The 19,305-nt window shown below is 41.7% G+C and overlaps 2 protein-coding genes across 13 annotated transcripts in view; both read left to right on the top strand.

The window, feature by feature from the left end:
* LOC104694446 (phosphatidylinositol-binding clathrin assembly protein-like) overlaps positions 1-8,476 on the top strand; it is a 29,274-nt gene extending 20,798 nt beyond the window's left edge. For 3 of the 9 annotated variants that reach the window (XM_039571860.1, XM_039571867.1, XM_039571868.1), the window contains 7 exons: positions 129-260; positions 377-407; positions 876-996; positions 2,913-2,936; positions 3,064-3,120; positions 3,448-3,555; positions 4,125-4,377. In XM_039571860.1, coding sequence (XP_039427794.1) covers positions 129-260; positions 377-407; positions 876-996; positions 2,913-2,936; positions 3,064-3,120; positions 3,448-3,555; positions 4,125-4,139 — 488 coding nt within the window. In that variant the 3' untranslated portion in view covers positions 4,140-4,377. Of the gene's footprint in view, positions 1-128; positions 261-376; positions 408-875; positions 997-2,912; positions 2,937-3,063; positions 3,121-3,447; positions 3,556-4,124 lie in introns of all 9 variants that reach the window. The other 6 variants (XM_039571864.1, XM_039571869.1, XM_039571861.1 and 3 more) reach the window with 5 other exon arrangements.
* Positions 8,477-9,432: 956 nt separating this feature from the next.
* Positions 9,433-18,912, top strand: VBP1 (VHL binding protein 1). Of its 4 annotated transcripts, none has more exons than XM_019290851.2 (7): positions 9,530-9,559; positions 11,537-11,600; positions 13,553-13,677; positions 14,269-14,335; positions 14,800-14,898; positions 16,636-16,825; positions 16,938-17,710. In XM_019290851.2, exons 3-7 carry the CDS (start codon positions 13,571-13,573, stop codon positions 16,967-16,969), a joined length of 495 nt encoding a protein of 164 aa, XP_019146396.1. In that variant the 5' UTR covers positions 9,530-9,559; positions 11,537-11,600; positions 13,553-13,570; the 3' UTR covers positions 16,970-17,710. The 4 variants fall into 4 exon arrangements, with proteins under 4 accessions (XP_010406007.1, XP_010406008.1, XP_019146396.1 ...); XM_019290850.2 differs by having other exon boundaries at positions 9,532-9,559; positions 11,537-11,620; XM_010407705.2 differs by lacking the exon at positions 11,537-11,600 and having other exon boundaries at positions 9,433-9,559.
* Positions 18,913-19,305: the final 393 nt, after the last annotated feature.

Below are 19,305 nucleotides of genomic sequence, written 5' to 3' on the forward strand. Positions count from 1 at the left end.
TTGAACCTTCACATATAAATGCTCAAATTAGTGTTCTATAAAGAAAATACCTCCCTGGCCTATGGATGTAGTTCATTAAATGCAGTGTAACCATTCTGTTAACAGTTGCTTTTATTTTCTTTGTTTAGGTTTTAACTTTCTAGATGATGTGTTGCAACCCACAGTACCGCCACAAAGTCAAAGAGCCACTGTAGCCAGCCAGCAAAGTGGAAAAATTTTGGCAAATGACCTTGATTCTTCACTTGCTAATCTAGTAGGAAGTAAGTGTGAAACTTTTAAAATTAGCTTTCCCATTTGTTACTGAAAGTAAAACAAGCTTTTTTTCCCTCCCAAATTAAAACACCTAAGGATTTTGTCTGTTTCTTTTCCCCCACAGATCTTGGCTTTGGAGGAACTCCATCCAAAAAGTAAGTGCATATATGTACTTAGAATATTCTCACATGACTATTTGATAGTCTCTGGCACTAACATGGCAAGAATCTCAACTCTTGAAATAATCTGAAATAATTGAGAAGTGCATTGGAACATAGTGTTTGTGGTCAGCCACTGTAACACAGTGAAGTAGCTCACTTTAGTTAGTTTTGCAATTCCTGTATTTTTATTGAAGTGTTTTTATGAAACACTCTTAAGAGTTACATCAGACTCCAGTTATTATATTGTACAGTGCAGTACTGATAGTTCACTTTTAACATAAACAGAACCCCCAGATTTCACACTTACTGGAGAACAGATACATAAGTAATTACTGAAAATCCTGAGTGTTTCTTCAGATTTCATCTGTGTGCATGCATTAAGGCATGTTTTGGTTTCCTGTTATGTTGTCTTACTCTAGCTGTTGCCCCTCCATGAAAACTAACACCGTGGTTTCATTTTAGATCAGATATGCAGTGGTCTCAGCCTACAGAGAAAAAACTTACTGGTGGAACAAACTGGCAAGCAAAAACAAGCACATCAACCACATGGAACCCGACTCCCTTACCCACTATTCCACACATGGTAATTTCTGTACTATGCAATCACACTTCATTCTAGCAAATTCTGCTTCTCTGCTTGAGTTAATTTATAAAGGACAAAAAGGCATTTGATACAAGACTGGGGGTAGCAGGGAATGCTCATAGGGTCACACTGAATGAGGTAGAGATTTTAGCATGCATTACTTCCCCTCACTGTAAACCTTGTCCATTAAGGACAAGTGAAAGTCTGATTACCTGTCTCAGTTCATAAATTCTTTTTGGATTGAAATAAATGATCCGAGTCCAGAAAATTCCTGATGTGCATGTTTGAAATACTCCCATTCCCCCTCCCACACACATGTGCACACAAACATCCACCTTTAAGAATCCTGAGAATGCGTTTTAAGGGCAAAACTGCTGTTCCTTCCAGTCTTTGTTCCTTTTTCAGTTTTATCATTAAAAACTGCTGCAACCCCTGCAAGGCACCTTAATAATGAGGTCAAGCAGCACTCTGGACTTTTGATAATGCTCAACAGCAACTTCGTATTTTTAACACAGTACGAAATGTTAAGTGTATCTTTTATAGTTACTTAAATGAAGAATTTTCATTTCTAAGAGGGATATTTGTAGGCAACTGACTTTTCAATGCTTTTAAAAGAGATTTTTCAAGTGTGTTGTATTTATAATATATTCATATAAATATGAATCACTTCTAAAATATACCTGTCTTAGAGGGAAGTAGAATGTTCATCTCAGTTATGCATACAACTAGGATAATTACCACATTTGCTGTGAATTTTGGACTGCTGTCTGACTTAATTTTGCAATAAGAACAGTTCTGCTCTAATGCTTGTTTTCCTTGTCTTACATGACTATGCTCATTCAGAATTAGAAAAGTTGAATACAGTATTAAATCCAGTATTGGATTCAAAAATGAGACTTAAAAATTTTGATGAGAGGGCACAGTTTTATTGCACTTCATGTAAGATTTTTTTGCGACCATATGATCTCTTTATCCTGTCTAGGTGCTCTAGAATGTGTTGTTAGAGTGCCGATGCATTTTTAGTTCTGGAACATAGAGGGGTACCTTACTACCTGTTGATCACTGTGGATTTAAAGTTATGTTTTTATATCATGTGTTCATCAGGTCTAAGCATTTGAGTGTTTTATGCCAGGTGTCTGCTCACACATTTGCCTGGAACTCCCAACAGTTAATGATGTGAAGATCTAGCTCAGCTACGAGCCTCATTAAAACCTGTGCCCCAGAACTGCAAATGTCTCAGTGTCCTGGCTGGGCCTCTGGCACTCAGAACTGACCCTCCAGTTCATGTACCACTGCATCCTATCCCATTGCCAAGTCTTTCATCCAGCACTTGGGTTTCAGTATAATTAGCACTGCTTAACAAAGCATGGCCTTAAGAAGCACATGCATTGCTGTGCTTGTGAACATACCCTGATATAAGGTATTTCTGGCTTAAAATGCTCTTCATTTTTCTTTTTTCATATTGTGATATGTTGCTGACATCAGTTGTTAGTATGTGGGCAACACTGACCTGACTGAACATCTGTTGCTATTCACTTCTTAAGCTGAATGGTCACTGGCTTTCTTGGGTTTTTTTTTATGTCCTTCTCACATAATGGGAGGAAGAAGGAGCATTGCATGCCATGCCCTCTAAAAGCTTCTCACACACGTGCTTGTGCAAGCAATATGCTCACATGTGGCTAGGTGTAGTAAAATTTCTAATTTTGCTGTAAGTTGTACTAGTGGTAGTTTTCTAAGCATAATTGCTGATGCTCCTGTCCTTGCACTTTTTTTCCTCACGCTTTAATTGTTTTAATAAATGAGTTGAGTTTAGTTACAGACTATTACAGTACTGGACTTGAATCCATCCCTGAGTTAGAATTTCCAGCATAAATACCTATTAAATAATTTTCTGTCTTATCCTTTTGCTATGCCAGAATGGAATACACTATCCCGGATATGTAAGTCAGTTTCTTGTAAATACATTGGTTATTTTAAGTACTGAAAAATGTGTTTTTCAAAGTTCTATATATATTACCAAGTATGCATGAGTTTCTCTAAAATATATTAAAATTTTCTTGATTAAAGGTACCTGCTCCTATCACATACCCATTGACCACACCTCAAGTGCCTGTATATGGAATGGTAAGTAACGTGCTTTGTTTTGCATTCCTGAACACTTTGTTGTCTCTGCCAGTAGGTTTCATGTCACGCATTGTGATGTTCAAACCACCCTTCAAATTAAATGTATTGGCAATAGTGTGTGAAATCTGGTATGTTTCTCATACTGCATTGAAAGAGATCACTCTGAGGTTTATATAGCAGGGGTTTTTAAAAAACTTTGACTTTATTGTGTGTGTGTGTGTATCTATATGTTTATTTTCTACTATACCTAAAATGCAAAAACATGTATTTTCTGGAAGTAGTTTTAATTTTATATATTTGTTTTGTGGGTTTTTGTTCTTTTTACAGGTACCTCCTCAGGTTGGAGCTGCTCCTTTGATGGCACCCCAGTCAATGATGTATACACAGCCTGGTCTAAGGCCAACAAATCCTTTTGCACCTGTTTCTGAAACTCAGGTGAACGGTGCTCTTTAATCTTGTGATGACATTGAAACTTCAGCTTTGGTAAACACAACCAAATGCTTCATAAAGGGCTGCTGGTGTATTTCTGCACATGAAAGTGAGGGGTTCCTCAGTCAAGGGCAGGAGCTTTTGCTGGTGAGGAGTCAAATTCAGATGATGAAATTGCAGGAAGCAAGGAAGAAAGTAAAAAGCAGATTTTTGCCCCTCACTGTTTCAGTATTAAGCAAACAGGGGTGGTGAAGGTATGTAGGTTTCAGTCTCCCTATGACATTAGCTGGGTACTTGGTTTAGTCATACTGACCAGACCAGTGTTGGAAGCTTCCTGAAGGATCAGGTGATGGGGGATTGAAAAAGACATGGACAAGAGATCATTCACACTGGAGAAACTGTATTCCCATCATCCAAATACCTTGGTCTTAATATTCTTTGGGGTTTTTTTAAAGTGCCAAAGCCAATAGACTTAACTTATAAGTAACAAGGCGGTCAAATAGATTCATTATTCTAAAACACTGGGAAACTATTTGTTATGTAAGTGGCATTAATATGTAATCTTTGTTTCACAGATACAGTTTATGTAGAGCCACCAAAGCAACAAGATGTGAGAACAACCAAATACTGGTAAAAAAAGAAAAGACTGAATTTCAATCGTTCCATGATGTATTCCTGAACAGGGCAACTGTTTATTCCCTGTATAATACAATATTATTTTGACCTGCAATGCTTTAGAGATTCTTGTTTATAACAGTCACTGCAGTGTGAAGTCATGGTTGTTCCCTGATTTTTTTTTTTTTTTTTTTTTTTTTTTTAAACTGCTCAGCAGAAAACGTATTTTTATTGAGGTTGACTCAGAAGGTGCAAGCTGGATTATCATCTTCAAAATTGAGGAGAAGGTCACATGATTGCTCTACAACCTTAATCATCAGTGGATTACTTTAGGAATTGACTGAGGATGTCAAAACTATTTATTTTATCCATCAATTCTGTGGCTGTTGTAACCAAGACACAACATAAATCAAGTTGAGCAATAAAATTTTTATGTGCTCTAATAAATACTCTGGTAGAGCAATGCTTGCATTATCATAAAGCCAATATTGTGTGAAATCAGACAGCTTTTTCACATTAGAATAGCTTATAGTAATTTGCAAACTTTATAATGTGAGTTTGAAATGCTGTGAATCAACAAGAGACATATTACATAGATAGATAGCTATAGTAAAAATAATAAATTGCTCCGTTGGTATGTCAGTATTACAGGGCTAAGTAAAAAGAGCCAGCAGCTGCAAGGCTGCAAGTCTGTGGTGGAGCAGGGGAAACGAGAGTGGCACAGAACAGCTCACACAGCCTCCAGCAGGTGCCAGCAGCTGCCCTTCCATGGGTGCCTTCCCTGAGGTGGCATCTCCCACCACGGGCTCAGGGAAGAGCAGCCTTGGGAGCCAGTAGCTGTCGCTGCCCCAGCCACAGCACACAGGAGCAGTTTGAGAGTCTTGTTGATAACTGTAGTAGAGGCAAGAGAGCCAATTCTTCTTTCTAAAGTCCATTAGGTCAAAAGAATCAAACCTTGCAATCATGCTGACACTTGTGAACTGCCAACTATTTTGAAATTATCCAGCTGTAGAGAATAGCTTGTGTTTCTTTTTTGAAATAAGAACCTAGTTATAAACCATATAAAAATAATTATTTTTAAATGTGTAAATATGTGTAAACTTTTAGATAATTGTTTCTTTGATGCTGCAGAAATCTTTTTCTTCTGTAGTAATTTCAACGTAAAAATGCTACGTTAAGAAATCCAGACTCTTTTTGAGAGGAAAATCTTTAAAATCAACTAATTTATGAAGAATGCTGTTCACAATGGGTCAGATGTGTGCAGACTTCTGGCACATATTTTGTATTTAAGAATCTTCCTCCAGAACTGAAATTGGCTATGAAAATGCCTTATCTTGTATTTTTCACTGTCTGATAAAAAGTGGTAGCATTAAAAAACCCCAAGTTATAATTAAGTGGATAGAAGTGGGAGCAACCTTTCCTCTGGAAGTTTTGTGGCAAAATGCAATGAAAAGCTCTCCTGTAAAATTACTTCTAATAATGATTCATATTACAGCTGAGTTTTCTATTGCTACAATAAATAGACCTCCAGAGCAGTATGTCTTTTATCCTTTGGGGTGTCTGTAATTGCAGAAATACCTGACTCTCACCATAAATGCAGATAGGCCTGAGAATCTTGTCAAACTCCCCTGTAGATTCCTCACAGTGAGACAACCCTTCTCTTTTTCCAAATACTTCATTCTGTCCAAAGAGTGCAAAAGTAGTATTTCTTAATCCTATGGTAAATATTTTGCCAAATGAATCAATACAAAAGAAGCAAAATAAAACTCCACTCCTCAACCCTTGGAATCTGTAACTGCTAATTTCCTGGAAAATGAAACCCTGCAGAAATTTAAAACTTGGTGTTCCTTGATGTGTATTGATTTTGAAAGAATTTGGACCAGTATATGGCAGTTTAATGTTCAAGTTTGAATTACTAAGGGCTTCAAGCTTTAATCCACCTTTATTGGGTTGAACAATTGTACAATTTTAAGCCAATGAGTTCTTCAGTGCCTATAGTTGCCCTCCACATGATGAGGGAATAGATGTCCTTTAGAATGGGTCATTGTGTTGAGGGGACTGTTCATTTAAGAAATAGTGAATTCCATAGATTTATTCAGCAATCAAAAGTCTTGTGTTCAAATAGACCAGTCCATGTAATTATAAATGTCTGGGCATTAATGGCGGAGGTGAGAGTGCTACAAGCAGGCAGTTCTTGTAAGCTGTTAGGTTTTTTCTTATACTGAGTTGTATAAGTAATAATTTGTTATTTTAATAAAATGTGCAAATAAATGCCTGGCAAGCAGTATATATTGTTACAACTTTATTGCAGAGCATTCTGAATATCTGGAAGATACTTGGCTCAGAAATGGATTTAGTACTGGATAATAGTTTGCACTACTTCTGATTTGCTCTGGATCTTTTAATGGTTCTTCTGGTCTGCTTTCTTGTAGCAAAGCTGTCTGATACCAACTTAATTAGTATTAAAAAAGGAGAAACAGCCACAAAGTGTGTTTTAAAAACTTAATAACCTACCTTCTTTTGATGCTTTGAAACACAGCTTTCAGCTTGATCCTTGTGAAGCAGAGATCACTTTGCACCTTCTCTCTGCACATGAGTGCACAGGACTGGGTTTTGCCCACCTCTTCCTTGTGCATATATTGGAACACATAAAATCGCAGAGTATGTGCTTAAATCATATACATGAGAAGTGAAAACCAAGGACTTAGGATGCTGTCAAGGCTTGTTATGGCTCAGAACTTATTCTCCACAAAAAGCCCCACTTTGTTGTTCTTGAGGGTGACTGTATCCAGCCCACAGGAGCTGCGAATAGCAGTTGGGATGAGTGAAGAGAGATGTAAATAAATGTGACTTTCCTTCCAACTCGTTGGATCAGAATCATGTTCTGAATACTTCAGGAAGCTGGTAACTAAGGTGTCTTTCCATGTTTGTCTGAACAAGGAAGGAAGACTTTGACGTGTGCTGTACGCTTTGCATTATTGTGCTTTAGTGGGTCACTTGAGCCTCACTGTTGGGACTTGATGCTGCACAGGCAGGCTCTCTGTCATGGAATAGGATAATTTCTGAGGGACTTTGGAAAGGTGGACTGTGTGAGGCCTCTTGGACTTGGGTGTGTACCTCTCTAAATAACTGGGGTTTTCTAATGTTCTCTAGATATAGTTTGACTTTGCCTCCAAGAAGTTATGGATTTTTTTAAAATAAATTTTGGACATGTGTACTGGAAAAATCTCAGTTCTGTGCACATAGTGGTGGAATATTTATAGGTAAAAATTACAAATGGACTTCTGTTTAAGGAAAAAAAACCAAAACCAACAGCAAAAACCACACACACAAAAGTAACAACAACAGAACTTCTGACTACAAGATTGAATACAGGGTGTATCTATTCCCAGCTGGATTTTTTGATGTGTGGCAGGGAGGGGGGGTTACAAGTAGAATAGTATGCACTGTGGATCAGTGCTTAATTTGTACATAAAAAGGAAAACTTTGTTTGGGGTAGTTTGTATTGTAAGGATAACATCTAAAGGCACTGTATCAGTCATTTATTTCCATTTAAAGATTATATTTTTGAGCAATGGAAACTGTACATGTTATCATTTATACATTACTGATAGCTAGGAATATAGAAAACCTGTTGCTATGACTCTGAGGATGTATCTGACTTGTCATTGATCTGTACATGGCAGCATCACTGTTTTATGCAGACTTTCATGATCATTTATTTAAAGAGATTGTAGTAACTGGTACAGTTACAACAGGAATTGTAACGTCAAATCTTTCAGTATATCTCAGATGTGTATCCTTGTGATTAAGCTTAATCCTTTATCAAATGTTTGGCTGGAATTTCATCTTGGAGCAATGACAAAATAGGTGCTGGAACAGATTTCCCTCACCCCAACCCACACTTTATTTATTTAATAGGTCTTGTTTGTACGTTTTGTTTTCCCCCATGACAGGTTTGTGCCTTTTACTGGATATTTATTTAAAAGGAGCTATGATAATTTAGGTTGCTTTTTTTCAGATGTATTCTTGTACAGCTGTTCCTTTATGTGAGTTCCTTCATTTTATAAGAATACAGAATGTGTGAAAAATACTCTAGCCACAAACCGGAAAAAAAATCCAAGGGTTTATGTTCTATGAATAATTTTTTTAAAAAGAAGCCTAAGCACAAGACTGGCTGTGTTGATATTTTAATTGTGGAACTTCACAGTTTGTTAATACGCAAATTGTTCATTTTTTTAAAAATTGCTCATATCCAATTATTTGATGAAACAAGTTTTGGAAAAAAATAAACTTTGGCATATGCAAGGTGTGTGTATGTGATCATTTTTTGTGTTCTCAGTTTCTATAGGGCTGATAGCTATGGCTGAATTAGGGTGCTTGATTAGCTTGTTACTCCTTTGTGTTCACATTGGCCAAGAGACGGCTCCAAGACTGAGTTCTGGTTGAGTTTGCCTAGAGCTGGATTCATTCCCAACCATCATCAGTCCAGCAGTGTGCAGGGCCTGGAATGGCCAGGCTAAGGACGCATGGCTGCTGCAGGTGCTCCTTGTTTCTAAATTCGAAAATGCTATTTTTAATAGTTGTATTTTTGTTTCTTTAGGTTGCAGAGACCTGTTTTCAGTTCTGAGCTTGGACTACTTAATAGTTGGTTCGTGTTGTGCCACACTTCCGTCTCAGTGCAGAAGCACGGGGCAGCAGCAATGAGCTGTGGGGCCCAGGGCCCGGCCTGGCGCTGGCACAGCGGATCGCTGTCCCTCCCAGGAGCGGCAGGAAGTCACTGAACGCACGAGCAAGGGGAAATTTATGCGCGTAAACACAGGGCAAGCAGTGTTGGTGATCCTTTAGAAATGTTTATTGTAAATTGTTAGAGGCATTGCTCCTGTTTGTTGTATCTGGCTTGTTCGACAACGTCTGCGCTCAGGGAAAGGCTGCAGCTGCGTTTAGAAACAACGGCGCTTCCTCCATAGGCAGAAGCAGAGGCTGGGATAAGGGACACCCCGTTCCCGTCTTTCCTGCCCACCGGTCTATTGGCACGGGACCCCCTCCCCGGGACGGGGCAAGCAGAGCACTCGTAGTTCCCGCCGCCCCAGGCGGCCCTGCTGCCGGCCCCATCCCCTTCCTGCCGGAGCTTTCCCCTTCCCGCCCCGCCTTCCTCGCCCTCAGCGGCCCTGCCCCGCCCCGGCCCCGTCCCGCCACCCATGGGCGGTGCCCTGGGGCTGCCCCCGCCTCGCGGCCGCTCGGCGCCCACGTGATGACGAAGGGCTCCGGCGTCCTGGCGCACGCCGCGCACGCCTCTTCCGTTTCCAACATGGCGACTGCCGAGGGCAGCGAGGCGGCGGCGGCGGCGGGCGGGAGGCGTGGCCCTCTCGGCATCCCGGAGGCGGCGTTTGTGGTGAGCGGGGCCGGCGAGCGGGGCTGGGCAGCCCCGAGGCGGCGTTCCTGGGGAACGGGGCCGAGGAGTGGGGGCTGTGCTCCGCCAGCCGGGCCCGGCCCCCGTCAGGCGGCACCTCGGCGGAGTCACGGGCGGGCGGGCGGTGCCCGAGGGGCGCGGATGGCGGAGGCCCTTCACAGCCTCAGTCCTGGGCCTTTTCGCGGGCCAGTTGCCCTGTTTCGATCCCAACCTGGCGTTACTGAGCATTATGCACCTTACAAGAAGCTCAGCTCCCCGCGTTTAGCAGTATCGCGTTGTTGCACTGCCGGACGCAGGGCAGTGAGCAGCGTGTTGTGAGAGCCCTCCTGGCACACGCTGTGCGGGGCACGCCTTGCCGCTCCTGTTCCACGGATCACCTGCCGTGCTCCAGGCACCTTTCCATACATCTTCCTCTCTTAAAAAAAAGTTTTAGACTGCGGACAAGATTCACTTTTCAGAAGCACCCATGTGTTCTTGAAAACCAACAAATGTGTCCTCTGGAAAGCAGGCAGAACTTGTTTATCCAACTTTAAAAACTGATATACCAAGCATTTGATGATTCTGTTGAGTGGTTGAAAAGGAGTCAGTGGCTTATGCAGTGACATAATCTCACAATCATCTTTTGTTCACTTTCAGCTCTGAGCTTATTCTTGGTACACTATCTTGATTGCTGTTTTATTTCCATTGATCAATAACTATTGATCAGAGTGGCTGAACCTGGCTGCCTTGGTGGTCTCAGGAAGTGCTGGATGTCTGCCCCATCTGATACAACTGCTTTTATAGAAATAAATTGGTTTGATTTGCATTTTGGTAGTGCTTGTACCGCTGATGTGTCTTGTCTGGGCATAGGGCCTGACCAGGCAAGTATGGTGCGTTTGCTTTCAGTGGTCTAGTTCCTCCTTTTCCTTTAAGGTTTTTTTAAAAATAACTGGGATCTGGCAAATCCTAACTGGGCTGGAAAACCATTGCTGCTTCCAGTTGACTTCCTTCCATGCCTTGTGGGAGACCATCATAGATGAAAGTGAAAGGGAATGGCCGTGTCTTTAGCTGTCCTGTGAGATCTCACTGATCCTGACAGAGGAGAACTTGTGGTCTGGCTGACTGCAGTGCAGGTGGCCACCCTGCAGGAAACAGGTGATTAGCCTCAGCAAACACTTAAAGGTATCTGTCACATCCCTCATTCCATGCTGGGGGCTGCCTTTGTAGCTGTTGTGTTTAGTTCCATGTTTTTTCCTTTCAATACCCATGTCTGAAGTATCATGTGTGCTGTACCACGCAGCTCTGAGAGTTCTGGGGCTGTGCCTTAGTCCTGTGCTTCTCTTCAGTTCTTCGTAACCTTATGTCTGGATCTAAATGTCTTGGAAGTTTCCTAATTCTCAGTTTTGAGAGGTGCTCTGATCAAATACAGGTGTGTCTGCAGAAGAGCTCCTCGATGGTGATCGTAGAGTACTTGGATGCAGATGTTAAGATAGACCTTCTTTTATTCAAAATAAGCCTACACTAGGAAGTTGTAATGGTATTCTGCTCTGCAGAGTGAAAACACTTCTGTCTTGAGGGTAGGTTTTACGAGAGCTTTTTTCCTTCAGAAAATAGGTTTCTATTTCAAAAACATTTAAAGACCTGCTGATCACTTGCTTGACATTTCCCCCCTCCCCCTCACATGCTGCATGGGCAGCCATACTGTGAATCTTGTCTTCAGAGATGTTTTCTCTAAGTGTCTTGGTTCAATAGAGGCTCTTCACACAATTTATGGCTGATGTCTTATCTGAGGCAATTGATCTGTGAATTCTTGTCCCTCTCCAGGTTTCAAATGATGTTAAGCACTCAGATTAAGTAATGTTAAGACACGAGGTTTTACTGGATAACATACTCTCCAAACAGAACTTTCGGCTCTGGTGGTTTTGAGCTGTTGCCCAGACATTTCCAAATAAAATGCCTTCTTTGTTCTGCCTTCTTCAGCAGGTGTGAGGATGCAGATCTGCAAACGCGTGTCTCTTGTCATGTTGTCTGCACATGCCCCCAGGTGATGAAGCTCTCTGCAGAGTGAGTGCCTGCAGCTCTTATTTGGGTCATCTCTCAGAACTGTAGGGACACGTGGGAATGCGCTATCCTGCTGCATTTCAGGGGTTCTACAGAACATTCCTGTGGCTAGGCTTGAAGTTTGCAAAATGGTGTTTTGCCAGTGAATTTTCTTCCTAAAAAGATAGAGATGAGTTTTGGCAGGTCCTTGCAGAATCTGTAAGGTGATTCTGCAGTAGAGGTGCTGTGGAATGCACCACAAGGTGGGGATCCTAATGGCTTTGACAGCCAGCTGTGCCTCAAAGCTGTTCTGGTCAAGCTTAAGGAAGCAACTGTGCCTCAGCCTTGCAGATGTGGAGGTGGGACAAGAGCCTGACCAGCAGGCTTGGAAGCTGGAAAACCTTGGGAGTAAATCTGAGCCCACCTTGAAGTGGGGCATTATGTAGTGGAAGGAGATCACCAGTATATAGGGGGCCTGGACTTGCTTCTGGATTCACTTCTGGGCATCTGTGTTTCAGGAGGATGAGGACTGTGTCCCGTCCCTGTGCACAGACAGACGGGAGCTGAGGCAGAGCTGGGTGCCGGGCAGGCTGTGGGGGGAGCTGCTGCCCACCCGCTTTTGCTTTCTGCCCTGGATGATTTCAACGAGCAGAGCTGCTTCCACAAGAGGGAGTTTCATTTCACAGTGTCCTCAGGCCTCACTTCTACAACATTTTCCCAAACCTAATCCTTGTTTTCTTTGTTGAAAGCTTCTCTGTGAGCTTTATCCAGAGGCAGAAATGCTTCCTGGACTGTGAGGTAGCTCGAGGCATTCCTCAGGCAGTCTGAGGCATGGTCTCTTGAGTTTGGATCTACCACCTGGACAGTGCTGTCTACTGCAGGGTGTGGAGTTTGTGTTCTGCTACAGATTTCCTTAATGATAAAGAAGGCAGGGACTTCTTACCAGATTCAGTCATTTCATAGTAAGTTTCTTCAGCCAAGAGAGTTACGGTGTCATAATGAGGGGGAGCAGCTCCATGTCCGATATCACTTTAGTGACATATTGCAGTCTTTTTCTGGTGTGAAACTTCTGGAATGGAGACACCAAGTTCAAAAGGAGGAGCTGACGAGGCCTGTGGTAGGGCTTCTATCAGGTTTTACTGAGCTGTGTAGACAAGTAAGGGCAGAATTACCTCAGTGGGGGAGTGGGGTCATCTATAATTATGTGTGTAAATGGTGGCAAGGCCAGAAACGTGTGGTTGGTCCCTGGACTGATGTAACTTTCAGAGGCTGGGAACATTGTCCCCAGGCAGGTGAACTGCTTCCTAGGATTCTGAAGGAGGCACATGTTGAGGTTGACATCCTTGCTGGCTTGGGTCTGTCTTTGGCAGCATTTCCAGCTGATGGTAGGACTCGCTGGAGTTGTTCTCTAGAGGTTTCTGTGGCTTCCTGCTCACTGCAGAAGGAGCTTTTGAAACCCAGCTGTTCAATTCCGTAGTGCCTGTCTGAGCAGATACCTGAGCTTTGCCCCCTTTGCATCTTTCTCTGCTACAACATGCTTGATCAGGCAGTGACTCTTTTCCTTCATCAGTTTTATCCTAAATAGTTCATAATCTGGTTAGCCATGGAGAAGCATTATCCCTGCTTTACAGGTAGGTTTAGCCATGCTCTGTGGATACCCACCCCTGTAAGGTGTCACTTCACCTCAGGCAGGACTGAAAGCACCACTAGCCATGTACCCACAAATATGGTTATGAAATAATCCTTGCACCTATCTCTTGGTTCCCTACCAAAAAAAAAGTAGGGGGAAATAAAGAGGTGACTAAAAAAAGAAACAAAATGCTTTTGTACTCCAGAAAACGTTTGTTTGCATTTCAAACTCCCCCTGGATGTAGCTGCAGTAAGTTGATAGCATGTCTGTGTCTAGGATTTCCATAAAACTCTTCTAACACTGAGGGTTTCTTTCTCCCCTTAAAGGAAGATGTAGATTCCTTTATGAAGCAGCCAGGAAATGAGACAGCAGATGTAGTTCTTAAGAAGTTGGATGAGCAGTATCAGAAGTACAAATTTTTGGAACTTAATCTTGCTCAAAAGAAAAGGAGGTAAGTCATAATTTTTGCAGAACTGGGAAATGTTTAGCACAGTTCTATTTTTTTTTAAATAATAAGTCTAGTGGCCAGGAAGGCCATGGGGATGCCAGTGCCTCTGCCAGGGCTGTCGGGGAGAGCGATGCCTTCAGCTCTAGAGAGCTTTTGCTGCAGAGTCCTGTGGCTCTCACTGTCTGTCGGAACAGTCCATGAACCTCAGAAGGAACACTCTTGTTTTGTTTTACCTGAAGTGGTTTCTACCTGTATTTCTGCTGAGGTTTCCCTCTCCTCTGGGAGGTGACAAATACGCAAAATGTACCATTTCAGTAAAAAGGGTCTGTTACTGTTCCTGTGTGTTGTGAAATCTGAATGGATTGCTGTGCTTCCAAAGCCAGCGAGCCTCGGTGTTGTGAGGGGCAGGTGAAGCTGGAGCTGAGCTGCCTTTACATGCCGTGTCTTCCTGTATTACACCTGCATTTGTAAGCCTGGAAAAAGCTGTTAACAAGTTTTTAAATGGAGGGTGGACTGTATAATAAAACTGATCACTTGTTTAGGAAACTTTGTGTCTCTGTAAAATAATAAATTATGACTGTTGTTAATTCACAGGCTAAAAAGTCAGATTCCTGAAATTAAACAGACATTAGAAATTTTAAAACACATGCAGAAGAAAAAGGTAAACTATTTTGAATATCTAATGAGTATGAGAAAAGCTAACTACCTTTCCACCCTAACAGAACACATTGCAAGAAATGTTTTGGAGAGCACACTTAATATGCCTTTATAAATAACAGAATTGTTTTTAAAGGTATGTAGTACTTTTTGAAAGCTAGTTCAAAAAAAGTTTAATGTTTGTAATGCAAACTTGACTTTTAATAGTGTATAGATTGCAGCTAAGCTTTGACTTCATCTCCATTCTTTATAGGGATTTCTGTATTGTTTTTAAATATATCTTTTAAAAATGCATTATTTTGGGAGCTCTAACTTTAATGTTGAAGTAAAGTTACATAGAATTCCACCCAAGTTAATACTGTATCAATGGCAAAAAGAAGAAAAGTGTGCTCTTTATTCTAAGTTTTTTGTCTTTGACGTAAGTTTCCAGTGAAAATAGCATTTGTAAGTTTTATCATTTGTCTTAAGGATTCCACACATCCAATGGAAACCAGATTTTTATTGGCAGATAATCTCTACTGCAAAGCTTCAGTTCCTCCTACAGATAAAGTTTGTTTGTGGTTGGGGGTAAGTAAAATGGAACTTTTTCTGAAACTGTTTCAGTAACTTACAAAAGGCTTGTTAAAGAGAGTTTTGGCTGCTGTCTCCCCTGGTGGTAGTGGGCATGATTCTATTGATGGGTGTATGGTGGAGCTGCACCCTGGCAGCAGAGCACTTCTAACCAGGCAACTTCAGTGTGTTAGTGAAGATTTCTTGTTCTATTTTATTTGGTTCCTGAACAGTAAGACTTCAGAGAATTGTCTTTTTGCTGGATTGTTCTTTCCAAAAAGCTTGTTTGTATTCCCCTTACCCTTTCTGTCACTTTTTGGTTCAAATTACCATCCAACATTGCCTGGCATGGGAATGTGCTCAGCAAAATAACTTAGTTTGGCAAGTAGCTTCCCATTGTCTCTATGTTATTTGTATTCAGCATCTTGCTTTCCCTTTTCATGCACCTTTTTTGGGAAAGATGGGATTTCTGTTACTCATAGGTATCTGTCAGCATTTATAATGGACTTTGCACTAAAGCCTGGTGGGATCAGGATTCACACCCCAGATTCCCAAGTACTTAAGCAATGTCACGTTGGGGTGTTTTGAATGTAGAGGCTTCATTATAAGTGGAGATTAACCTGCTGATGCTTCTTTTGAGACTTTTAAATCATGGATGTTCCTAAATCCCAGTGTTGGCTGCCAAACAAAACCTCTTGGTTAGGACAGAAACACTGTTGACACATGAAGCATCCAGACTAATTGGGCAGTTGCTCCCAACCTCTCCCATTTCTATCATAAAAAGAAAAAAAAAATCTGATACCTGTTGCTCTCAGGAGACTGTCTTCAGAATTCATAACACTGACTTTAATGGAGCATCCCAGGTTTATTTTCTAACAGAACATCCAAGAAAGTTCATGCTATTGACAGTTCGTACTGAAAAGCTGTAATGAAATACCACACACAAACAGTTCATTTTATTTAGGTGTTCTTGGCCTTCTGCCTTTCTCCTCCTTGTTGCTTACAGTCTGTGTTGGGCTGTACATGTCACTATTACTGGGTATCTCTGCCCTCCACTTGCTTTAAAGAACAGTTTATCCAGCTCTGGCAGCTCAGTGTAGCCTTCCCTGGGGTCCTGTCAGTCACAGAATGTGCCTCTGCTCAGGGCACACTTCTTGAATGGGGCAAAGCTTCACTGGTGCATTTTTACCTAATACTGCTCTGTTCTCTCGTCCTGTGGTAGCTTCTTACTGAAACAACCATGTGTGGATTGAAGACCACCACCACAGCACCAGAGAGGACTTTTATATCTGGTGTATCTTTAAACACGTGTAGTAGCTCTTGTTACTGACACTGCCACCTGTTTGTCAGCATTCCACACAGCCTGAGGTTTTTCTTGAATCCATCAAAAACTCTTTCTAGAGTTGTGTGGCGCCTGAAAGATGCTGCTAAGAAATGTAAGGTCTCTCACTTTTCAAATACAGTGAGGATGAGATGCTGATGCCTGAAAGGCTGAATGTGATCCACAGGGGAAGAAATCCCTCCTTGCTTAGCTATAGGAAGAGAACTTTAAGTCAGTAGGGAGATCTGTTTCTCAGTTACTGAAGGGGTGGAGGCCTCAAGTGGATTCTGACATTGCCTGTCCTGCATCTTGTTGTCTGGCAGGACAGTCTGCTGCTAACATGATTAGTTATGAACAATAGCCTAAAATAAGCTCAGCATGGCTTAGTCCTTACAATGCAAGAGTAAGAGCTTTTATCAATCTTTCTTTTTTAGGCCAATGTGATGCTTGAATATGATATTGATGAAGCTCAGGCTCTGTTAGAGAAGAATTTGTCAACAGCTACAAAAAACCTCGATCTTCTAGAGGAAGACCTGGATTTTCTCAGAGATCAGTTCACCACTACAGAAGTCAGTATCCTTTTTGTTCACGGGGGAGGAGATGTATGTGAAAGCCAACATCCAGGTGATGACCAACTTTGTGATGTGTTTTTATCTTAGACTGGCTGCCCTCAAAACTCTCTAGCACCTGTGAACTTTAACTGTCCTAGCAATGAAATGGAATATTGTGTTTGCAGGGCTGAGTTGGAGGTTGGTGTGTGAGATGTAGCAAAGCTTGTATTTGTGTCATCATGAAACCTACTGCAGTGGTTGCAACTCAGACTGACTCCAGAGAGAGTTGGAAGTGTGGATTGATGCCCAGGTGACCACTTCAAAGCACAGTGAGCCTTCCTCTAGAGCATATGAATATTGTTCTTCGGACTGTCGCCCATCACACCCTTTGCAGCTGCCTCCAAGCAGCACAAGCCTTACTGCAGCAAGCCTGGGACTGGCTTAGGCTGTGCTCAGTGGTTTTTTAATTTCTTCATACTGTCATGAAACACCTCCTAGGTGTGTGGGGTTGTTTTTTATACTTAAAAACTGTTTTAATGAGTGTGGCCATTAACTGAAGCATTAGATTTAGTTTAATGAAGGCACAACTGCTTGTTCTTTCAAGTTGACCCTTGAGCTGTCTTAGTGTTGCAGGAGTTTGGGATGCCTGAAAGAGGCAAATACAGCTGATATGGGCAGCTTGACTGAAATCAGCAAAAAATTGGGCAAAACTAAAAGTGTGTTTCTCTGCAATATCTTTATGGATGTTTTTTAAGTAATGATATAAATACTGCAATTACCAACAGTTACTAGTATTCTTGAGTGTTGAAGCTTTGCACCAAGTCAGCCCTTTCATGAAATGGTTTCTATACTGACTGTTACAACTAAGTGGCCAACTCTGTAACCTGCTTTTACTCCTTTTTTAAAATTTTTTTTTTCCTCTTTTCTGATAGCATGAGCTGTTTCCTTAATTCCACGCCCTCAGATATGGCTAGAGTTTATAATTGGGATGTAAAGAGAAGAAACAAGCAAGACCCTTCCAAAAACAAAGCATAATTTTGCCAATTTTAAATGTGGTTTCAATTTCCAAGTATTTTTTATTTAAACACCCCCAAATTTCATTCAGGACTGAGTTACTTTCAGCATTTCAGTAAATGGTAAAATATATAAAGATTAATGGTGAGCACCATTTTATTTATTTGTAAACTCAAAATTTGGTTTCATGCATGCTTCATGAAATGAATTATTTGAAAAGGCACCACACAGTCCAGCAAAGGACGTAGTATTTTGATCGGACCAGTCTGTCATAAATAAATTCCTACCTGAAAGCCTGTCTGAAAAGCTGAGGGGCATGTATGAAATGGAGCCTTACATGTTTGCAGGCTAAGGCAATGCAGGGGTTTTCTTTTTCATCTCTGTACAGCTGATGAAGTTAACTTTGACTTGGGCTGGGAAGATGTGCAGCTGTAATGTTCTAGGAAACAACAAAACTAGAGTGGAATCATGGGGTTTGTTTCAGTCAGTTAATGGCAGCACCAGTCTGTAAGCATTCCTGGATATCCACTTTGGATAAACTTGTAGTAGTAACTGTGGGTTAGCCAACTGTTACTGAGCTCTCAGCACTTCACATGCAGCAGTTTGTGGTTTGTCCTCAGAGGGCAGTGGGAAAGGAGTGAGCAGCACAGGGGATGTCAAGTCTGCAGGTCTCACCCCTTCTATTTCATACATGTGCACACGTTGGTTGTTTCAGCAAATGCATTGAACAAGGACACCCAAGAGCCCACAGCTTATGAGAGCCCACAGCTTATGAGAGCCCCCCTTGGCCCAGATGTCCGGTTCAAATGTCTGAACGCAGCCTCCCAGGTGGTGAAACCTGTGTTACATCGGGATGGTTGACTGGAACATGGCCTCTGGTGGTACAGCTGGAGTATTTTTTTGGTCCTTACAAAGCCTTGCGAGATTGTTGCCTTTTGCCTTAGCAGTTTCTTTCTAAAATGAAATGCTCAGTGGTGATGTCAGTGGCTAATAATCACATTCTGTGACTGAGAGTACAGGTTTCACTGCAAAATAAATGCAAATGTTAACTGTTCAATCTTCATGTAAGAAACAATATACCTGTAAATTTTTTGTACTTTTATTTCATTATATTAAAATAGTAAAACTAAACAGTTGTGGCAACCAGCTGTTTTTGTGCATCTTTCTTTGCGTGAAAGTCATGAATGTGATGTGAGAGCTTTTATGTTTCCCTCCCTTAACTGGTCGTGGGGGGTGAAAAATTCCACTGAAGCAGCAGACGTGAAAAGTGTGGCTGCTGGATCCTGAATGAAAGGGGGAGTGTGAGTCAGCACATCTGAATTAGTGACTGAAAGCAAGTGTTTTACCAGCACTGTGTCTGCCAAAGAGTGAGCTGCAGGGAAGGGCAGAGAGAAGGTAAACCCTCAGCACTGGTCACCAAAAAGAGCCTGGCCTCATCCCTTCCTTCCCCAGGGCAATGCTGTTCATTTCAGTGGCTGTGGCTGCGGCAGAGCAATGTGGAGCTCTAATGTATTCTCCAGCAGGTTTCTGCTACAGCAG

Source organism: Corvus cornix, chromosome 4A, assembly GCF_000738735.6.
Source record: "Corvus cornix cornix isolate S_Up_H32 chromosome 4A, ASM73873v5, whole genome shotgun sequence".
Lineage (NCBI taxonomy): Eukaryota > Metazoa > Chordata > Aves > Passeriformes > Corvidae > Corvus > Corvus cornix.